Below are 21,459 nucleotides of genomic sequence, written 5' to 3' on the forward strand. Positions count from 1 at the left end.
TCTACTTTGGATGTAAAATTGGCGATCAAGACAAAGCTTGGGCTCCTCACATTTGTTGCATAGCATGTGCTGTTGATATTAAAACTTGGCTCAGAGGGACTCGGAAGTCAATGCTATTCACTGTCCCGATGATATGGTGAGAGCAGAAGGATCGTGTGACAGACTGCTACTTCTGTCTGTTCCATTTGTCTGGCTTCTCTGCTAAAAACAAGAAATCTATTGAATACCCTGATCTCCCTTCAGCCATGAGACCTGTGCTGCATGACAACAGTCTTCCAGTACTGAAGCCACCAGATACATGGGGTCTAGATGAGGCAGGCGAAGATGTCATGATGCAAGAGCCAGAAATGGAAAACAACACTGATAGTGATACAGATTTTGAACCCTTTATGTCAAGGGAATCTCATCTGACAACTCAATCTGAGTTAAGTCACTGGGTCAGAGCCATGGGTTTGTCAAAGGCAGAAGCACAATTACTGGGTTCAAGGCTGCAAAGATGGAATCTGCTGATTCCAGGCACAGAAATATTTGTGAAGTATTTTAATGTTTGATACAGATGTTTTCCAGAATCACAGATGTCAAAATTAAGGAAGACATTTTTGTTGGTCCACAAATCAAAAACATCATCAATGACAGGCAATTTAAAGAACTTCTACTGGGACCAGAGAAAATTGCATGGAAGGCATTCAAGAAGGTTGAAAATTTTCTTGGCAACTACAGAGCACTGAAATATGTGCTGCTGGTTAACAACATGCTTGAAGCATACAAAACCAAGAAGTGCAATATGTCACTGAAGATACATCTTCTGCATTCCCATTTAGACTTCTTCCCTGCAAATCTTGTGCCGAGCATGGTGAAAAGTTTCACTAGGTCATTGCAGTCATGGAGAAACGGTATCAGAGCAACTGGAATCCATCAATACTGGCTGATTATTGTTAAGCAAGAAGCCTCAGACATTGAGTACAAATGAAAATCATCAACAAAACATTTTTAGCTTAGTTGAACTATTGCAAAGTGTTGTTCTGCAATTAAACGCACTACATTCAATAAAAGTTAATTTCTTGTTTCTCCAAGTTTCTACATGGTACAAGTAGAATGAAATTATACTTATGTTCAGCTTTAAGGGTTCTATCATAACCACAGAAACTTTCTGAGGAAGCAATATCTTTGAAAAAATTTGCTGTATAGTGTGCTAAGATGCAGTGAAAAATTTGTTTCGCATATTGTTCACAAAGATCAAATCATTACACAGTGCAACAAGGTAAGACAATAGCAATGCAGAATTAAGTGTAAAACTTTAAAGAAAATGCAGTGCAGATAAACGCAAAGTGCAAGATCATAACAAGGTGGAATAATGAGGCCAAGTGTCTATCTTATAGTATGAGGTCCATTCACAAGTCTAATAATGGTGAGATAGAGCCTGGTGGTACATACTTTCAAACGTTCATATCTTCTGCCCACTGGGAGAGGGGAGAAGAGAGAATGTCCAGTGGAAAGCAAGACAGAGGCAGGGAGTAACCAGCAGAGGGTAACACAACCCCCTCGCCACTTTACATCAGTGCTAGATGGGTGAGAACAGTGGCACATCATCTGCTGAGGAGGTAGAGAAAAATTTCTTTCAACCATCACAGTACAGTGGATGCTTTTAACCTTCTTCTTGTCTCTTTCCCATCTAGATGGCTCCTTGAGCGTGGAGACAGAGGAGCAATTCGACCACTTTCCCGGAGTGATGAGCAACCATCTGTCCAACTGGTAACGTCGCAGCCAAAGAATAGGTCTGCAGTAAAGCTTGCCGATGGAGATGCCCAGTGAAATACTGTCAATGGCAGAGAGTGACTTGGCCTCGTGTGATCAATGCAACATTGGTGCTATACTCCCACTTCAAGGATAAAGCAGGCTGCGGGGGTAAAATAATTCTCCGGTGTGAGGTGTGCTCCTGCCAAGGAAGCAGCACACTAAACATTACCTGCCAGTGTCAACACACACACACAGATTAGATGTACACACATGAATAAACACACAGTAGATTATTTACATACAGGTCTACACAGATACATATACACATGTACATGGCGGCACATGTATGCAACCAAAGATCTGACCACACAAGCATGCATCATCTTGACATGCATGACAGACAGACAGACACACACTCAAATGCACAATCAGATAAGCAGAAACACACACACACACACTCACTCACTCACTCTCGGCTTCAGTCTCCGACTGTGTCTCTCTCGATCCCATGAGCAGGTACTGTGGTCCAGAATCTGGGACAAACCTGGCGCCTGCCACGGTTCTCTTTGGCTGTTTGCCAGGAGCGCAAGGAGAGAGTGATCCAGCATGGGGTCTTGAAGCCGTGGAGGGCCACACTGGAATTCAGGGTCACTCACTGTTTTATTTTACTCTTGCGACACGTCCTCAGAAGGGGAGACCACATCTCATGCCAAGGATAAGAGGCAATGAAAATCACACCAAACTTGAAGAGTTAATAGGCAACAGCTCAATTCTTTGTTACGGTCCATGTCTGAGTCTTTTGTACCCTCCCTGACCCATCTGCTTTGTACAGTAATGAAAACTACAGTTGTGCATCTCAAAGTTGGTTATTTACTTGGAATTTGCAAACAAAAAAAAACCACTGTGTAATAAAAGAGTTACCGATGATGTTTCCTCTGCTTTGCTTCAAACAGAAGGTGTTTCTGCCATGTGTTGCAATAGAACCTGCGCTCCCTTCAATGGATACCACTTGAAATGATGCAGTAACAGTTTCATGCTTCTTTTATACATGCACTTAAGCCAAGAAAGAAGAAGATGTGAAGGCAGCCATTTGAAAGTTTGGTTGAGAGGCAGAAGGACGTGGTGGTGCTGGTGGGGGTGTTACTGGTTTTTAGAGCCTAGAACCCAGGCTGTGTTCACTCATCCAGGAAAGTAGATGAAGGCAAGGCAGTGGATGTTGACTACATGGACTTTCTCATGGTATTTGACAAGGTCCCCCATGTGAGAGGTTGGTCAAAATGGTTCAGTCACATGGCATTCATGAGGTAGTAAATTGGCTTTATTGGAGAAACCAGAGATTAGTAGTCGATGGTTGCCTCTCTGACTGGAGGCCTGTGATTAGGGAGTGCCACAGGGATCGGTGCTGGGTCTTTTGTTGTTTGTCATGTACAGTAGATCCAAGATCTGGAGGATAATGCAGTTAACCGGATCAACAGATTTGCGGATGACATCAAGATTGGGGGTGTAGTGGACAGTGAGGAAGGCTATCATGGCTTGCAGGGGGATATGGATCAGCTGGAAAAATGGACTGAAATATGGTAGATGGAATTCAATGCAGACTAGTGCGAGCTGTTGCACCAGGACCAACCAGAGTAGGTCTCACACAGCGAATGGTAGGGCACTGAGGAGTGTGGTCGAACAAAGGGATCTGGGAATACAGATCCATAATTTGTTGAAAGTGCCGTCACAGGTAGATAGGATTGTGAGGGCTTCATAAATCAATGTATTGAGTACAGGAAATGGGATGTTGTGTTGAAGTTGTATAAGCTGTTGGTGAGGCCTAATATGGAGTACTGTATGTAGTTTAGGTCACCTACCTACAGAAAAGATGTAAACCAGGTTGAAAGAGTGCAGAGAAAATTTACGAGGATCTGAGTTATAAGGAAACATTGAATAGGTTAGGACTTTATTCCTTAGAATGTAGAAGATTGAGAAGAGATTTGATAGAGCTATGCAAAATTATGAGGGGCATAGATACGGTAAATGCAAGCACGTTTTTTCCACTGAGGTTGGGTGGGATTACAACCAGAGGTCATGGTTTAAGGTTGAAAGGTCAAAAGTTTAAGAGGAACATATGGAGAAACTTCTTCACTCAAAGGGTTGTGAGAGTGTGGAATGAGCTGCCAGCACAAGTGGTGCCTGTGAGGTCAGTTTCAATTTTCAAATGAAGTTTGGATAGGTACATGGATGTAGGGATATGGATGGCCATGGTCCCAGATCATGTTGATGTGAGTAAACAGTTTAAATGGTTTTAGCATGCACTAAATGGGCTGAAGGGCCTGTTACTGTGCTGTCCTTCTCTATGACTATAACTCATCAGTGGTGGAGAGATCAAGGCTGGAACTGGAGGAGGGCCAAGATCTCGGAGAGTTGTTGGGAAGAAGTCTACAGGGATGGGGAGTGATGAGACCACAGACAAATTTGAAAATAAGTTTGAGGATATTTTAAACCAAACTGGTAGGATTACAAAGATAAGTGGAGATAAAGATGGAGGGTTAAGGCAGAGGTAATAATTTTACCAAAGTGTGTTATGTCTTTGAATAGCACTGAAATGTGTGGGATTGGAAACTTCGTGCTGGGCCTTGTACAATGTCATAGGGTTATAGAGAGTTTGGCACATAAACAGGCTGTTTGGCCCACAGCGTCTATGTTTACCATTAGCTACACTAATGCTACATTAATCCCATTTTTGATTCTCCTGTCATTCTCAGCAGTTCCCCTGGAAGCTACCACTCACCTACACACTAGTAAATTTGACAATTAACTTACCTACTGCATATTTTACAGATGTGGGAGGAACCAGAGCATCTGGTTAAAACCCAAGTGGTCACAGAGAGAGCATGCAAACTCCATACAGACAGCACCTGAGGTCAGTATTGAACCTGAGACTCTAGCGCTGTGAGGTAGTGACTGTACAAGCTGTATCTCTGAGACCGAAAGTAGCTTTTCTCCCAGGCTTGGGCAATCATGAACCAAAGGGTATTGATTTGAGTTGAGAGGGAAATAAGTGAGAAGGAACTTGAAGGCCAACATTTTTACACAAAGGGTGGTATATATGGGGAATAATCTGCCAGAGGAAGTGGTTAAGGAAGGTGCAATAATAATTTCTGAAAGACAGCTGAGTAGGTAAATGGATTGAAGTTAAAAGGTTATATGCCAAGTGGCCAGATTCAATGTTGTATGAACCAGAATCAGAATCAGGTTTAATATCACTGGCATATGTCATGAAATTTCTTGACTTTGCTACAGCAGTGCAATGCAATACATAATAAAAGACAAAAAACATGAATTACAGTAAGTATATGCAAATGTTTGTATATAAAGTGGTTAAATTAAATAAGTAGTACAAAAATGAAAATAAAAAGGTAGTGAGGTTCATGGGTTCAATATCCATCCAGAAGTCAGATGGCAGAGGGGAAAAAAGCTGTTTCTGGATCATTGAGTCTATGCCTTCAGGCTTCTGTACCTCCTTCATTATGGTAGCAATGAGAATAAGGCATGACCCAGGTGATGGAGGTCCTTAATGATGGCTGCCTTTGAAGGCATCACTCCTTGAAGGTGTCCTGGATACCACGGAGGTCAGTGCCCACGATGGAGCTGTCTGAGTATTCGACCCTTTAATTCTATGAACCCATTTTGTAACTGAGACTGAGAAGTGCAGACATGTTGTATTGGCAGGGCAAGAGTTCTTGATTGTTGCCTTAAACCAGTTAAATGCCTTAGTAAATAACTTAAACCGGTTTACCTCTACAGGTCTGGTAAAAATGGGAAAAGAGCTGAATCAACAGGGATCTCCACAAGTGAAAATTGTGGACAATTGGCAATGCAGAGGAGCTGAGAGAAAAGGTCTGGGTAACGCTGTGACATTCAGTGCACTGGTGATTGTTGAACTGATGTCAAGCTTGCATTGCCCGATGACATGGAGAAGGCTCCTCTGCAAAGTTCAGCCATGGACACTGGCAATCCTGCTCTGTAAGCTTTGAATGAATGCCCAGGAGTAAGATCTTCCCCATTGCCTGCCTGGCTGAAGCCCTTCAGAGTTTTCAGGAGCTCAGCTGGGTGATTCCAAGTATTCAGAGCATGTTTCGAGGGGTGGGTGTTTCTCTATCTCAGACTGGCAGCCTATCAGTGAGAAGTGATACTCTTTATCATGTCCTTTCAGCTTTGAGTTTCCGGGAAGATTAAACCACAGTTTAATTTCATCCCCTCCCTGCTCCTTCTCCGCCTGCTGCAGAGTCCCTGAAAGCAGCTTCTGTTCCAGCCTGCAGTCCAGGAGGGTACATCCGAGGCTGCTTGAGCATGACGGGCATTAATTGCAGAGCTGGGCTGAGGTTTAAGTTGCCAGTTGTTGCTGGGGGAACTTGGACTTCCTTCTTGAGTGATCTTTGGTGAAGATGGAGGTCCCATTCCCCTCCGGCACTCTGTTGGGTGCAAGTTCCCAAATCCAAACCCCACAGCACCCTCTCATCCTTCTCACAACTGCCTATGTAACTCGGCCCACCCCATGCTCCTCCAGTTTGGGCCTTTTGACCAACCCCACTTCATTCACCACTGGCCAACGTGCTGCCTGGTCCTAAGCTCTGGAATTCCCTTCCCTACTTTACTCTTCTCTTAAAACCTAACCTTTCCAAACACGCATGCACACACACGCACACACACACCCTGCGCTGAAGGAACTCAGCAAGCCAGTCGGCGACAGTAGAGGGGGAATAAACAGTCAGTGAATCTGGGTGAGCACATGGTTGAAGAGTTGCAGAACAACAGTGAGCTGTGAGATAAGGTCTTGCTGAACCACCGTCAAAAGAGAAGTCTGTGTTTCTCAAGACTTCCAGCATCTGCAGAATCTCTTGTGTTTATGATTTGCTGCTTCACTGCGAAGTCTCTTCAAAGGATGCCTACCCGCTGAAGAAGTTTAAACCTTCTCCTCAATGGGGGTCCAGTAAGACCCCCTCTCGCTGCTCCCCCTCTGTGATCTCTGCTGCCCTCCAACTCTTTGACTGTGTACTCTCCCAGATTTGCTGACTGTTTATTCCTCTCCATAGATGCTGCTTGACTTGCTGAGTTCCTCCAACATTTTATGTGCCTTGCTCAAGATTTTCTTTCCAAATAATCTTTGGTTGTCTCTCCTATCATCTGCATATCAAGCGCAGCATCAATTATTGTGTGAATACACTCCTAGATAGATATCATACAGAAACAGGCCTTTCAGCCCACAGAGTCTGTACTGACAATCAAACACCCACTTACACTAATCCTATTTTATTCACCTCACATTTCCATCACCTCCACTCAGATTCTAAGACTCCTCTACACACCAGGACAATTTACTGTGGCCATTTCGCTGACTGACCTGTGCACTTTTGAGATGCGGGAGGAAACCAGAGCACAGGAAGGAAATTCACGTGTTGACAAGGAGAATGTGCATACCCTGCATACAGACGGCATCGGAGGCCAGTATCAAACCCTTTCTGTGGAGCAATAGCTCAGCGAACAGTGCAACTGGGCTGCCCTAGTCTGGTCTGAAGGCCCTGGGAACATTTGTGAGGTTAAGAGCAGTGCAGCAATAGGCATTGACACTGAACGGTTCTTTTTCTGTCTCTGTGGCCATGGAGCACACTCTCCTCAGGTCACGTGCTCAGTCCCACACCACAGCATCACTGACACTTCAGTATATACCTAAGAGATTGCTGGCCTGCAAATTTCAACTGAAATTATTACAAAGTACATCTATGTCACCATATATGACCCTGAAATCCATTTTTTGGGTATACTCAATAACACCATAATACAATAATAACCATAATCCTCACCTGAGGAAGGATCACATCATGGCTCCTTCCTCAGGTAAGCAAAATTCCATAGCACACTAATCTGGTGACAGGGTGTTTTCTGGGATGCAGGAGTCTTCATGCCAGAAACAATAAATGGCTGTTCAGTTTGTCATCTGTTCAGCCACTTAGCAAAATCCCAGGTAATATGCATCCAGTCCCCTCAATCTACCAACTGGCTGCTTGAGGCCATCCTTCGAGAAGACAGTGTCCATCATTAAGGACCCTCACCATCCAGGACATGTCCTCTTCACATTAGGGTGTACTGAAAGGAGCTGGAACATGCACACTCAACACTTTAAGAACAATTTCTTCCCCTTTGCTCTCAAATTTCTGAATGGTCTGTGAATTCATGAGTACTACCTCACTATTCCTCTTTTGTATGATGTATTTATTTTATTTTTTATTGTAACATAGTCATTTTTTGTATCTTGCACTGTACCTCTGCCACAGCGCAACATGTGTCTGTGATTATTGACCTGATTCAGATTCTGATTGCCCATGTCCTTACATAATCTCTGTTTGCTAAAAGATACAGGCAGTCCCCAGGTTAAGACTGGGTTCCTGATCCAGAGAGCTGTACACAATTCAGAAATGAAAGCAGAGTGTGGGAGAGGATCACAGAGACTGCTGTGACAGGGAAACAAGCAGAGTGGCTGTCAGCCGGCCTTAATGACTAAGTGAGTCAACTCAGCCCCACATAATTGGTGCAGCTCAGGGGTGAAAGAAGAAGGGATGAAGGCAGAGATGTCCCATTCCCACCTGGTGGAAGATGCCTGCAGCCCCACAGTAGCCAGAAAATCCATCCCCATCCAGCCCACCAGTCTCCCAAACACTAATTGATGCACACAGGAAATCCACATGTTGTAACATGGGAGGAGCTCTGTCGTCTTCCTGATTTAAAAGGAACAAATTACTACATTATTTCCTCCAGCAGCTGACGTACTTGTAGTAGATGTAAAACAACACATTTCACTGTATGTTTTGATGTACATGTGACAAATAAAGCTAATCTTTAACTTTATTCCTTAAAGTCCTGATTGCAATTCTTTCAACCCTTCTCACCATTGCTAGACTCCTGAAGCAGAGGAAAGAGTTTCAGGAGCAAAAACAGAACTGTTATAAACACTCAACAGGCCAGGCAGCATCTGTGGAGAGAGAAACAGAAATAACATTTCAGATCAAAGTCCTTCAGCAAAACGGAGAAATAATTTCTTTCAAGCTGGTCTTTCAGTAAAGTCCTAACAGGACCTTGAAGTAGGCACTTTAAGGGCCTTCAAATGGTATCTGAAAGGTTTAACACACAAATTATAGAGGGAGGAAAATGCGAGAAGGGCACTGAAGCATGTAGACTTTCTCTGATACCAATATCGAACAAGTAACTATCAGTTAAACCCATGGTTGTGTTTAACTGAGAAAGCTAATTAATTCTGCTGTGATGTCAAGATCACCTGATTTTCTGCATGTGATAATAATCAACCAATTCCAATTCCAATTAATTTGCTTGAGGAAGAAGAGTTGCCGTCACTAGTGAAACAGAATCAGTGATCTTGTAATCGTGGATATTAAAAGGATAGAGCTTGCACCCAAATACCCATTCTGTCCAAAGGGCTTTCTAATCAATGACTCACTTTGACAAGAGTATATACACTTAATAGCCATTTTATTAGGTACCCCTATATATCTACTCATTGATGCAAATATCTAATCAGGCCATCATGTGGGAGCAACTCAATATGTAAAAACATGCAGACATAGTCAAGAGGTTCAGTCGTTGTTCAGACCAAACATCAGAATGAGGAAGACATGTGATCTCAGTGACTTTGGTCAAGGAATGATTGTTGGTGGCAGAAGGGATGATTTAAATATCTTAGTAACTGCTGATCACTTGAGGTTTTTATACACAACGGTCTCTAGAATTTACAGAGATTGCTGCAAAAATCAAAAATACATCTAGTTCTGTGAGAAAAAATGCCTTGTAATGAGAGAGATGGGAGGAGAATTGCCAGACTCATTCAAGCTGACAAGAAAACGACAGTAACTAATAAGCAAGCATTACAACAGTGAAGTGAAGAAGATCACCTCTGAATATACAACACGTCGGATGGACTACAGCAGCAGAAGGCCAGAACATACACTCAGTGGCCACTTTATTAGGTATTGGAAGTACCCAATGGAGTGGCCACTGAGTGTATATGGACCTCTCAACTAGTAAAGGGTCCCAAAATTCTTGATAGGAGTGATATCAAATAAAGATCAACTTTGAGCTGCATTCATGTCTCAAATATTTCAGCCTGTGGATAGCCCTTAATTTTCCTCCTGCATCCATCCAACTTTCCCTTCACTTCTGCACTGTTGGCCTCCTGTGCAGTCTCCAGTTTGAACTAAAAGTGGTTACATAGACCCAAGAGATGCTGGCACACACACAAAATGCTGGAGGAGACCAAGAAATCATTTCAGTGTACTCATGGCAACCACATTTCCCACACCAAGCTCAGAGCATTGTGATAATGGGCAGGCAATTTGTTTTTGCAAGCATTGACTGAGAGCCAAGGACTGGCCAAATACCTCTGCTCTTTGACTCAGGGTGGGAGGTTAGGGCTGGGGCAGCTTGGTGTAGCATCTCGCATGGGGGTGGCACGGAATCGTAGTGGTTAACATAAGATTGGGCTTCTATTCCCGTCACTGTCCTTAAGGAGTTTGTACGTTCTCCTCGTGATCTCATAGGTTCCTTCTGGTTTCCTCCCACATTCCAAATGTGTCCCAGTTAGGATTAGTAAGATGGTGGCGCGAGAAACGTGATGGCACTTGTGTGCTGTGTCCCCAGCACAGCTTCGGACTCTGTTGGTCACTGGTGCAACCGACACACTTCGTCGTATGCTTTGATGCACCTGTGACAAATGAAGGGAAGGCATTGGTCCAGATAGTTATGCTGAATTCTCTAAGCTCAAACAATTCATCGCTTTTTGCCAAAACTCTGGAATTCTATCCCTGAATGTCACTCCACCTCCCATCTTCAAACATTCCTCCTTGAAAAGCCACTTGGTTGCCTGCGAGTGTTTTCTCATGTGACTCGCTGTGGAATACAGGTGTCCCCCGCTTTACGCCACTTCACTTTTACAAAGGACCTTCATTAGTAACCTGTTTTCGCATTACAAAGAGGATTTTTGCTTTTACAAAAATTTTTCCCGTATAAATTAATGGTTTTTCGCTTTACGCCATTTCGGCTTAAGAAAGGTTTAATAGGAACGCTCTACCTTCGTAAAGTGGGGGGACACCTGTAGTGCTTGATAGCCTTTCTTGTGAAGTATCTGGGGATGTTAACTTTGTGGTTTTATCAACTGAAACATTAACCATTGATGATCATAGAGACATGCAGTTCAGAAAGAGCCTTTTGGCCCATCGAGTCCACTCATTTACACCAATCCTTGATTAATCCGACATTAAGTTAGGTAACGTACACAAAGCGCTGAAGGCATTTAGCACATTGGGCAGCATCTACAGAGGAGAATAAACAATGAAAATTTTTGGGCTAAGAGCATTCATCAGGACTAGATTTAAGTTGAGTCAGAGAGTCATTGAGCTCTACAGTCACAGAAACATCTAGACAGTACCTGCCTGTTATTCTTCAAAGTCCTGTCAACCCACACCGTCCATACCCCTATCACTATTGTACTTATCCAAACCTCTCAAATGTTGCAACTGAGCCCGCATTCACCATTTCCGCTGGCTGTTCATTCCACACTCGCACCACAGTCTGAGGTTTCGCATACAAAAGTGCAGGGAGTGCAGGACTATGGTATTGTGATAAGGGAAACAAGAGAAGAGTGAAACAGACTCAAGCTGAATGGTCATCTCTTTCTACTTTCCCGCCTTTTTCCGTCCTGTAAATGTAAGTTGCTGCTGGGTGTCCTTGAGGTTGTTAACTGCACAAAGTAAATGCATGTGTTCCTTTAACTAACTTTCTCACCCCAACAATATCTGTTGGGAGCAAACCCAAGTTGTCATGAGGAGGATGTACAAACTCTTCACACAATGGCAGGAATTGAACCGGAGTTGCTGGCACTGTAAAGCATTGTGCTAAGCACTATGCTACTGTGCCGCCCCATATATACCGAGATATGGTCAAAGTACTATGTGTACCTTCCAGGCAGGTCATGCCATGCATAAGCAATTTGAGCTAGTAAAAAGAAAACAGAATGCAGAATATATGTAGTAGCTACAGGGAAAGAACAGTGTAGGTAAATACACACTGCAAAAGGCAAGATCATGCTGCCAGCTGGATGAAAATTTACAACGGAGTTAAGTGCACTTTTCATCATTTTGTATTAGATTAGATTACACTACATTAGATTATCTTTCTTTGTGACATGTACATCGCAACATCGGAACATACAGTAAAATGCAACATTTGCGTCAACAGCAGAATATGTGCTGGGGATGCTTGCAAGTGTCATCATGCTTCTAGCATTAACATAACTCACAACTCACTAATACTTACTATTTCATACGTCCTTGGAATGTGGTCTTATCACTGTGACCGCTGACCTCCTGTTGTGAAATAATAATCAGGACTCTAATTCCAAACAGTTATTTTCTTAAAGTCACTGCTTAACTTTGTCCCATGATAGCTGATGTTAAGTTCTTTGGATAACTCTTCTATACTGAGAGAATAAAAAACAGTCGAGGCTGGGTTTAAATTGCCACCCTTTCCTGGGTTTAGAAAGGGTAACGAAGCATGACCAGAACTATGGTGGAATATTTAAAACAGAATAATATGGCACAGTACGCGGCCTTCAACCCATGATGTTGTGCCGACCCTTTTACCTAGTCTAAGATCGATCTAATCATTCCCTTCTACTTAGCCCTCAATTCATCCATGTATCTAGCTAAGAGCTTCTTAAATATCCTTAATGTATCTTCCTCTACCACTACCCCTGATAGAGAGTTTCATGTGTAAAAAGGTTACCTCTAAATTCCCCCCACTAGAAGATCTCCAGTGTATTATTAATGCCTTTGCCAAGATACATAAAGGGCTCTGGGTCTTGTCTTGAATATAAAAAAGACACAGGTCATATATCAGCCACCTCCCAACCAACCAGCCCTCCATAAAAGTTGACAATATCACCCTTAAAAATGTAGACCACTTACTTTAACTTGTCAACATTCTCTCCTCAAAAGCAGACATTGACTCAGAGATTAACCACCCCCTGCCAGAGTAGTACAAGTGCAGCCTATGCAAAATAAAGGAAAAGAGTCTTTGAAGACCACGAACTACAGGTCCAAACAAAACTTTTGGTTAATAGAGCAGTCCTCCTTCCTGCATTATTGCCTGGAACAGAACCATGGACCACCTACTGGAATGGCCTGGAATAACATCACCAAGGATCCTTTCAACAGATTTTGAGGATCAGTTGGAAGGACAGACACACTAACACCAGCATACTGAAGGAGGTCAACTTGAATAGCATCTCCACCATGATAAAGTAACACCAACTCCAATGGATAGGTCATGTCATGTGGGTGTCTAACTCAACTCCAAACAGATCCTTTATTTCCAGTTGCCTCTGAAGGGCAAAAGAATTGTTTTGAAGATAACATCAATATCAGCCTGAAGATATTCAACATTACATCTAAAAACTGGGAAGACATTAAATGGACACATCCGGAGGAAAGCTGTTCACGAGGGAGTTGTGTCACAAAAGAGTGGCCTCTGCCGTGCAGTAGAGAGCAAGCAGCAGCTATGAAAGGAGAAACTGAACAACCAAAAGACCCAGGCACTAACCAGAATCACCACTTACTCTTGCCCACACTGCACCAGAATAGCTGGATTCCAGATCAACCCCTATGGCCACCAAAACACCAACCGATAAACAACCCCTTCGGAGAACATTGTACCCGACTCGGGTCATTGCACTGCTACTATAAACCATGTACACCTCAAGTGGTAGAGCTTCTCAGCACAGAAACAAGCCCCTCAGCCCATCTTGTCCATTCTGACCAATTTACCTAACTGAGCTAGTCCCACCTACCGACAGACAACCCCTCAGGAGAACATCATACTCAACTCCAGTGATCACACTGCTGCTACTTTCCCACAATCATCTTAAGATTATGTCCCACAGAAAGATGTTTCTGTGACTTTCCCATCAGCCTGCTTCACACCAGAAGCGGAAGTAAGATAAATAAGGTCTCATCCTTCCTTTGGGGAGCTTTCAACCCAGCGTTATGAATAATGGGCTTTCAGTTTCAGGTAACTCACACCGTCGGTGTTCTATTCCCCCACCCCCACACACACTCTCCTGTCCATTGTGTTTTCACCTCGCTTTGTTCCCCTTTCCCATACCCCCAGTTCCATCTGCCCATCATCCCCTCCTAATATCACTCCAGTTCCCTCCCAGTCGTGACACAGTGACATACACCTTTAACATCCACAAAAAAAGCACAGTCCAGGCTCCTTCCAATACCAGGGGTGGTTGGGGAAGCCCCCTCAAACAACAGAAGGGTGTATCACCCCAGGGGGCACATGAGTGGCAATGGTGTTGAAGTTTTTTTTTAAAAATGTGTTAACACTAGTGAATCTATTGACAAATGGCACTAAAAATGTAAGACACACAAAATGCTGGAGGAACTCAGCGGGTCAGGCAGCAGCCATGAACAGACAGAGTTTGTGACAAAGTGAACTCTTTTGGATATTAACAAAATTAAAGAATATGGGATCCGTACAGGAAAGTTGGGTTGAGTTGAAAGGCCTGTCATGATTTCATTGGAGGACAGAGTTGGCATGGGAACCTTTGGCTTATTTTCTTAACCCAGTTGTTGTTCCTTTCATGCCTTGAGGCGCATTAGGCAGCGACCTTGCTGCTTCTTTAGCACTTTCGCTTGTTTTTTTACAAGGCTGAGTTGCTAGCTCAATGCTCAACCCAGCATGGATGGAAAATGTGCGGGGTTCAATCCCAGGGCTACTTGCCTCGAAGTTACTATGCCACCGGCCAGCATCTTATCCCAGTATTCATCTCCCGAGTAATTTCTCATATACCTTATATACAAATTGTATATTTAGTCTATTATCACAGTGAGTATACTTCATATAAAAACTTCACCAGCTGTACAGTGAATAAAGACATACTGGTGATGAAGAATTCTACACAAGTGCAACCCTCTTTTATCCTTTTATTTCAAGAACCAAGGAGCTCCATTGTGCTTGAACGCGTTCCAGCCTGCCTTATAGCTACAGGGAGTAGGGTGAGTGCAGTCCATTATCTGTGTTGCAGATTGTTGATATTTATTAATCGTTTCCCAGCCAGACAGCCTACGATAACACAGACAACACCTGCTAAAGGCCGAGCTGTCCTGATAAGGAGGGCGCATTGTGCTGAGTCAGCTCAGGAGCGACCTGTGGCATCGAACAACGTCTTTGGTCAGCTCTTTCCCGCGCAGCCGAAGCCAAACAGCCAAGTGTCCCATTCTCAGCTTGGCACTATGGCCGGATGGAGGAGACTTGGCAAAAGAGTGCCTCTGATAAGGGGACTCAAGGTTCTTGCTTGGATTTACTCCTCCAGGCAGAGAAGGGATTCTTTTAGGCTAGTGCATTTGGGACAGTTCAAGTTCCACACTGGAGGCTCCGGTGCAAAAATCTCAGTTAAACACGGCAGTGCGATACTGACCTAGAGAGGGTACAGAAAATACTCATGGGGACAATATCAGGGCTGGAGGGCTCAGGTAATAAGGGGAGACTGGATGGACTCTTTTCCCTGCAGTGAAGGAGGTTGAGGGGTGATCTCAAAGAAGGGTACAAAATTTATGGCAGACATAAGTGGATGATCACAGTACAGTTCTGAGGGTACTAAAACTAAAGGGCATAAGGTTAAGGTGAGAGGGGATCTAAGAGATAAGACCTTCACACAAATGCTGATAGGTGTGGAATGAGATGCCAGAGAAGATGGTATATGTGGGTACAGTCACAATGTTGAAAAAACACTTTGACAGGTAAATCAATAAAAATGATTCATGGGTCAATGCAGGAAAATCTGATTAGCTTGGTTGGGAGGGGTGAGTTGGTCTGAAGTTGTTGTATTACTCTACGAATCTACAGTGTGTTGTCTTGGACAACACAGCAGGGTTACACAGTGGCATAGCTGTGTAGTTGTCACCTCCTGGTCCAACATCCTTGGTTCATTTCCCAAAGCTCTCAAAGCAAGACTTTGGGCCTTTTTCACAATTTCTATTCCAGAGGTCCATTGGGATTGCATATCATTGCATGCTGCCGTTCAATGATTGAGACCAGAGAGATCTTAGTTCTGGAGGGCAGTCAATATGGGATAAAGAACTTTCTGTGTGTGCTGTGTATTAGCTCCACCCCACCAGGAAGCTTGTTGGGAGATTGTGTGCACCAAAGAGAGTCACGGAGACATACTGCACAGAGATAGGCCATTTGGCCCACCAAGTCCATGGTGACCATTGCCCACTTATTTACACTAATCCTACATTAATCCCATTTACTTTTTAGTTGCCTTTACTTTGTAATTTCCTACATTACTTATGAAGGAACTGTGTCAATGGCACATCCCAGTGTCTTCTCACTGATGTCCTGATTATGATCTTGCTGCTCAGTGTAAGAAGACATGGCAATTTTCATAGTTTGTTGACCATTTTGTATATGCTGTTGGGATGTAGATTATCACTGTTGCTGAAACATCGGCCATCAATTTTACTGGATTGGGATTTGCTTGAGATGTGATTCACCTACCTCAATGTGAACTGTATTTTTTGAGGGGAAATTGTCAATTTTCATCCATCCAGTCTCTTAAAAAGTATTTGAATTAATCGCTGGAGATGAATGGGGTTCAGTAACATATATAATGCTCACTGGGGTGGAACAGCAGGGTAGAGGTCAACATAACATTATTACAGTGCCAGCAACCCAGGTTCAATTCTGCTGCTGTCTATAAGGAGCGGCAGAACTGAACCTGGGTCACTGGCACTGTATTAATGCTACGCTAACATCTATCCCTACTGTACATTCTACCTCCCGCTACCTGTTGTATATTCTCCCCCGACAGCGTGTTTCCCACGGGTGCTTCAGTTTCCTCCACTGTGGAGTGGCTTCATTGTTCACGTCAATGGAACCGGGTGGTGTGGCCAGAAGGGCTTGTTACTGTCCTGTATCTTTAAATAATAAAAAATATAGAAAGAGGTAACTGTGAATGTCACTGCCAAGGCCAACCCAAGGAGCAGACACAATCCATTTGAGAACATCAATGAAAACACAAAATGCTGCCAGAACTCAGCAGGCCAGACATTTCGGGCCGAAACTCCTCATCAGGAGTCACCCTACCTCCTCCCATATATGCTGTCTGGCCTGCTGAGTTCTGCCAGCATTTTGTTTTTATTTATTTCCAGCATCAGCAGATTCACTCGTGTTGCCTGAGAAAATCAATGGTTCAGGTAGCCTCTATGGTGGAAAGTGGACAGTCAATATTTCAGGGCAAGACCCTTCAGCTGAAGCAATAAAGGGGTATTATCCCTGTCTGCTATTTATTTTTGATACAAAACCCATGGAAAGGTTCATCTGGTCACTATCACAGTGCTGCCTCTGGGAATCTCACCATGCATGCTAGGGGGCAAATTTCTTTACATGGAAACAGTGGCTGGATATCCAGAGCTCTGAGGTCTGAGGCGAATGGTGTCATGGAAATCTAAGTCTTTATTACTTGACTTCTCAGAGAGTGATGCAGTAATTCAATCACAAACAAGAAGAGATCCACAGATGCGAAATCCAAACAACACACACAGGATGCTGGAGGAACTCAGCAGGCCAGGCAGCCTCCATGGAAAAATCCTGCCGAAGGGTTTCGGCCCAAAATGTTGACTGTACCCTTTTCCTAGATGCTGCTTCACCTGCTGAGTTCCCCCAGCAAATTGTGTGTTTTGCAATGCTTAGTTGTTGGGTATCCATTCAGAGCAGGAGGAAATGAATAGATAGTCGACATTTCGGGCTGAGACACTCTTTCAGGACTGAGAAGGAAGGGGGAAGATGCCAGAATAAAAATGGAGAGAGGAACAAGGCTAGCTGGAAGGTGATAGGTGAAGCCAGGTGAAAGGTCAAGGGCTGGAGAGAAGGAACCTAATAGGAGAGGAGAGAGGGCCAGAGGAGAAAGGGAAGGAGGTGTCTTCCCCTTTACTTCTCAGTCCTGAAGAAGGGTCTCGGCCAAAACATTAACTATCTATTCTGAGTTCCTCCAGCATTTTGTGTGTGCTGCTTTGGATTTTTAGCATCTGCAGAATATCTGATACTAACTTGTTTTCTCACCTTCCAAGTTCTAACTAAGACATCCTGGACCTGAAACCTTAACTGTTTCTCCTTCCACAGATGGTGCCTGGAGTATTTCCAGCATTTCCTGATCTTTCAGTCATGCATCATTGACAGTCCTGTGAGCAAGGGGGTCGGAGTGAATTGTGGCACGGCAGGTCCAGGAGGGAGAGGGTGTTGTAGAGGTATGGGAAAGGTTTCATTACGACGATGGGGCCTGAGTGATGAGGATTAGTTACTGACTTGTATGGCAGTGTTCCACCCAGTGGTGCATTGGCAAAGCACCTTCGAATGAGAGGTGAGCAGTGGGATGGTGACACTAGTGCCTAGTAGTGCTGGAAACTGTTTGGCAGGAGCAGCTGGTGGGCATTTCCAGAGCAATAGATACAAAGCTGGGAGATCTCAGTGGGTCAGGCAGGTCTGTGGAGGGAATGGAAGGAATAGTCATCTTTTTGGGTCAAGACCTTTCATCTCCTTTATACTTCCTTTCATCAAGGGGTGACTAAACATTTGGAAGAAGGTGTAGGAAATATGAGAGTGGAACATGGCTCCTCACATCTGGACTCTAAATTAGAACAATTAGCGGCTTAGTCCATAGTAATTTGGCACTGGATTGCTCCTTGGATGCTGTGTTGGCTTGGTAATAAGAGGCAGAGGGTGAATGATAAAGACTGCTTTTATCCTTAGAAGTCTGTGACCAGTGGTGTACCACGAGCATCAGTGCTGGTCCCCTTACTGTTTGCCATATGTACTTAATAATTTCTATGTGCTCATCATCTTCATCATCATGTGCCATGTTGTATGACGTGGGTGATCATAGTCTGTTGACCATGATTGTTCTTGGCAAATTTTTCTACAAAAGTGGTTTGCCATTGCCTTATTCTGGGCAGTGTCTTTACAAGAGGGGTGATCCTGGCCACTATCAATACTCTTCAGAGATTGTCTGCCTGGCATCACATAACCAGGACTTGTGGTGTGCACCAGCTGCTCAAACTACTATCCACCCATCACCTACTTCCATGGCTTCATGTGTGTATATAGGATTAGTAATTTGCAAATGAGATGAAAATTGTTAATGTTGTTGATAATGATACGGATAGGGATATTTCTCAGCTGGTAAGATGGACAGAGCAATGTTGCATGGAACTTAACAAGTGCAAGGTGATGCACTTTTGGGGGCCCAGGATATGCACTATGGATGAGGGGGGACATTAGGGCGTTTACAGAAACAGAAGAATCTGAGTGTGTAAGTCCATACATCTCCAAAGGGTGCAGCATAGATCAATGGGGTGTTGTAGAAGACATATGGAAACCTGTAGTTCATTAGCCTGGATAAAACCAGTAAGTATATGAAGGTCACGGTACAACTTTGTAAAACATTGGCTAGTTAAAGCTGGAGTATTGTGTGCAGTTCTGAACGCCACTCTATAGACAGGACCTGATTTCAGTGGAGAGAATGGAGTGGAGATTCACCAGGATGGTGCATGGCATGAGATGTTTCAGTGATGAAGAGAGACTGGATAGGCTGGGTTTGTTTCCGTTAAAACAGAAGCTGAGAGTGGACCTTATAGGGGTAACTAAAATGACAAGAGGTGTGAACAGTGAGAAACTTTTCTCCAGAAAAGAGATGTCTAAAGCCAAGGGCATAGGTTTGAGGCAGGATCTAAGAGAATGTGAGGGATCTTTATTTTAACCTGGACAGCAGTTAGAACCTGTCTAAGAAGATGGTGGGAAAGATCATCTCAATGTATCTAAAAGGTGTGGATGAGCTGAGGAATCTCCAGGGCATTCAAGGCTGTAGATTAGATTGGTATAATGAAGAATGTGATCGTATGGATGGACCAAATCACATTTTGGTGCTGTGGAACTCTATGATATTGTCCTTGGTGTTAGTAGACGGCCAGGATGACAAGGCCTAGTGAAATTTGTAGTCTTCAAAAAATCATCTCCTCTACATGAAATGCCATTGTAGGAAAGCAGCATCCAGCATTAGGAACGCCCACCACCTAGGTCATGCTCTCTTCTCACTGCTGCCATCAGGAAGAAGGTACAGGATCCTCAGGACTTACACCACCAGGTTCAGGCACAGTTTCTACCCCTTAACTATCAGGCTCTTGAACCAAAGGGAAAACTTCACTCAACACGGGGGCCCCCAGGGCTGTGTGCTCTGTCCACACTGCTCACTCTGCTGACCCACGACTGTGCTGCAACACACAGTTCGAACCACATCATCAAGCTCGCTGATGAAACGACCGTGGTGGGTCTCATCAGCAAGAACAACGAGTCAGCTTTCACAGAGGAGGTACAGCAGCTAACGGACTGGTGCAGAGCCAACAACCTGTCTTTGAATGTGAACAGAACAAAAGAGATGGTTATTGACTTCAGGAGGGCGCAGAGTGGCCACTGCCCGCTGAACATTGACAGTTCCTCGGTAGAGATCGTTAACGGCACCAAATTTCTTGGTCTTCACCTGGCGGAGAATCTCACCTGGTCCAACAACACCAGCTCCATAGCAAAGAAAGCCCAGCAGCATCTCTACTTTCTGCGAAGGCTGAGGAAAGTTCATCTCCCACCCCCCCATCCTCATCACATTCTATAGGGGTTGTATTGAGAGCATCCTGAGCAGCTGCATCACTACCTGGTTCAGAAATTGCACCATCTCGGATCGCAAGACCTGCAGTAGATAGTGAGGTCAGCTGAGAAGATCATCGGGGTCTCTCTTCCCTCCATTACAGATATTTACACTATATGAGGAATCCACAAAGCAAACAGCATCACATCATGAAGGACCCCACGCACTCCTCATACAAACTCTTCTCCCTCCTGCCATCTGGGAAAAGGCACTGGAGCATTCCGGCTCTCACAACTGGACTATGTAACAATTTCTTCCCACAAGCTATCAGACTCCTCAATACCCAGAGCCTGGACTGACACCTTACTGCCCTATTGTCCTGCTTATTATTTATTGTAATGCCTGCACTGTTTTGTGCACTTTATGCAGTCCAGTGTAGGTCTGTAGTTTAGTGTAGTTTTTTTCTGTGCTGTTTTTTACGTAGTTCAGTCTAGTTTTTGTACTGTGTCATGTAACACCATAGTTCTGAAAAAAGCGTTGTCTCATTTTTACTATGTACTGTACCAGCATTTATGGTCGAAATGACAATAAAAGTGACTTGACTTGAACTTCACTTGCTCCATTATTGAAATGTTCCCGCATCCTAAGGCCTCAATTTCAAGGATTCTTCATCTCATTCTTGATATTTATTGCTTATTTATTTATTTTTATTATTTTTTTTCTTCTTTTAGTTGCAGTTTGTTGTCTTCTGCACTCTGGTTGAATGGACTTCCATAGATTCTGTAATGGTCATTATTAAATAGATTTAATGAATATGACCACAAAAATGGATCTCAGGGTTGTATATGGTGATACATACACACCTTGATATTAAAATTTACTTTGAACTTTGAATGTTACCATTTACTCTAACAATATCCTACAGATGCACTATTGAATGTACTGTGAATACTTGCATTCATAGCCTGGTA

At 43.7% G+C, this 21,459-nt stretch overlaps 1 protein-coding gene across 4 annotated transcripts in view; it reads left to right on the top strand.

Moving 5' to 3' along the window:
- LOC132391895 (lysyl oxidase homolog 2-like) overlaps positions 1-8,565 on the top strand; it is a 185,102-nt gene extending 176,537 nt beyond the window's left edge. For 3 of the 4 annotated variants that reach the window (XM_059965647.1, XM_059965657.1, XM_059965638.1), the window contains exon 14: positions 1,677-8,565. In XM_059965647.1, the coding sequence (XP_059821630.1) occupies positions 1,677-1,756 (80 nt within the window). In that variant the 3' untranslated portion in view covers positions 1,757-8,565. The remainder of the gene's footprint in view (positions 1-1,676) is intronic. The other variant, XM_059965665.1, reaches the window with a different exon arrangement.
- Positions 8,566-21,459: the final 12,894 nt, after the last annotated feature.

Source organism: Hypanus sabinus, chromosome 1, assembly GCF_030144855.1.
Source record: "Hypanus sabinus isolate sHypSab1 chromosome 1, sHypSab1.hap1, whole genome shotgun sequence".
In the NCBI taxonomy this organism is placed as follows: Eukaryota; Metazoa; Chordata; class Chondrichthyes; order Myliobatiformes; family Dasyatidae; genus Hypanus; species Hypanus sabinus.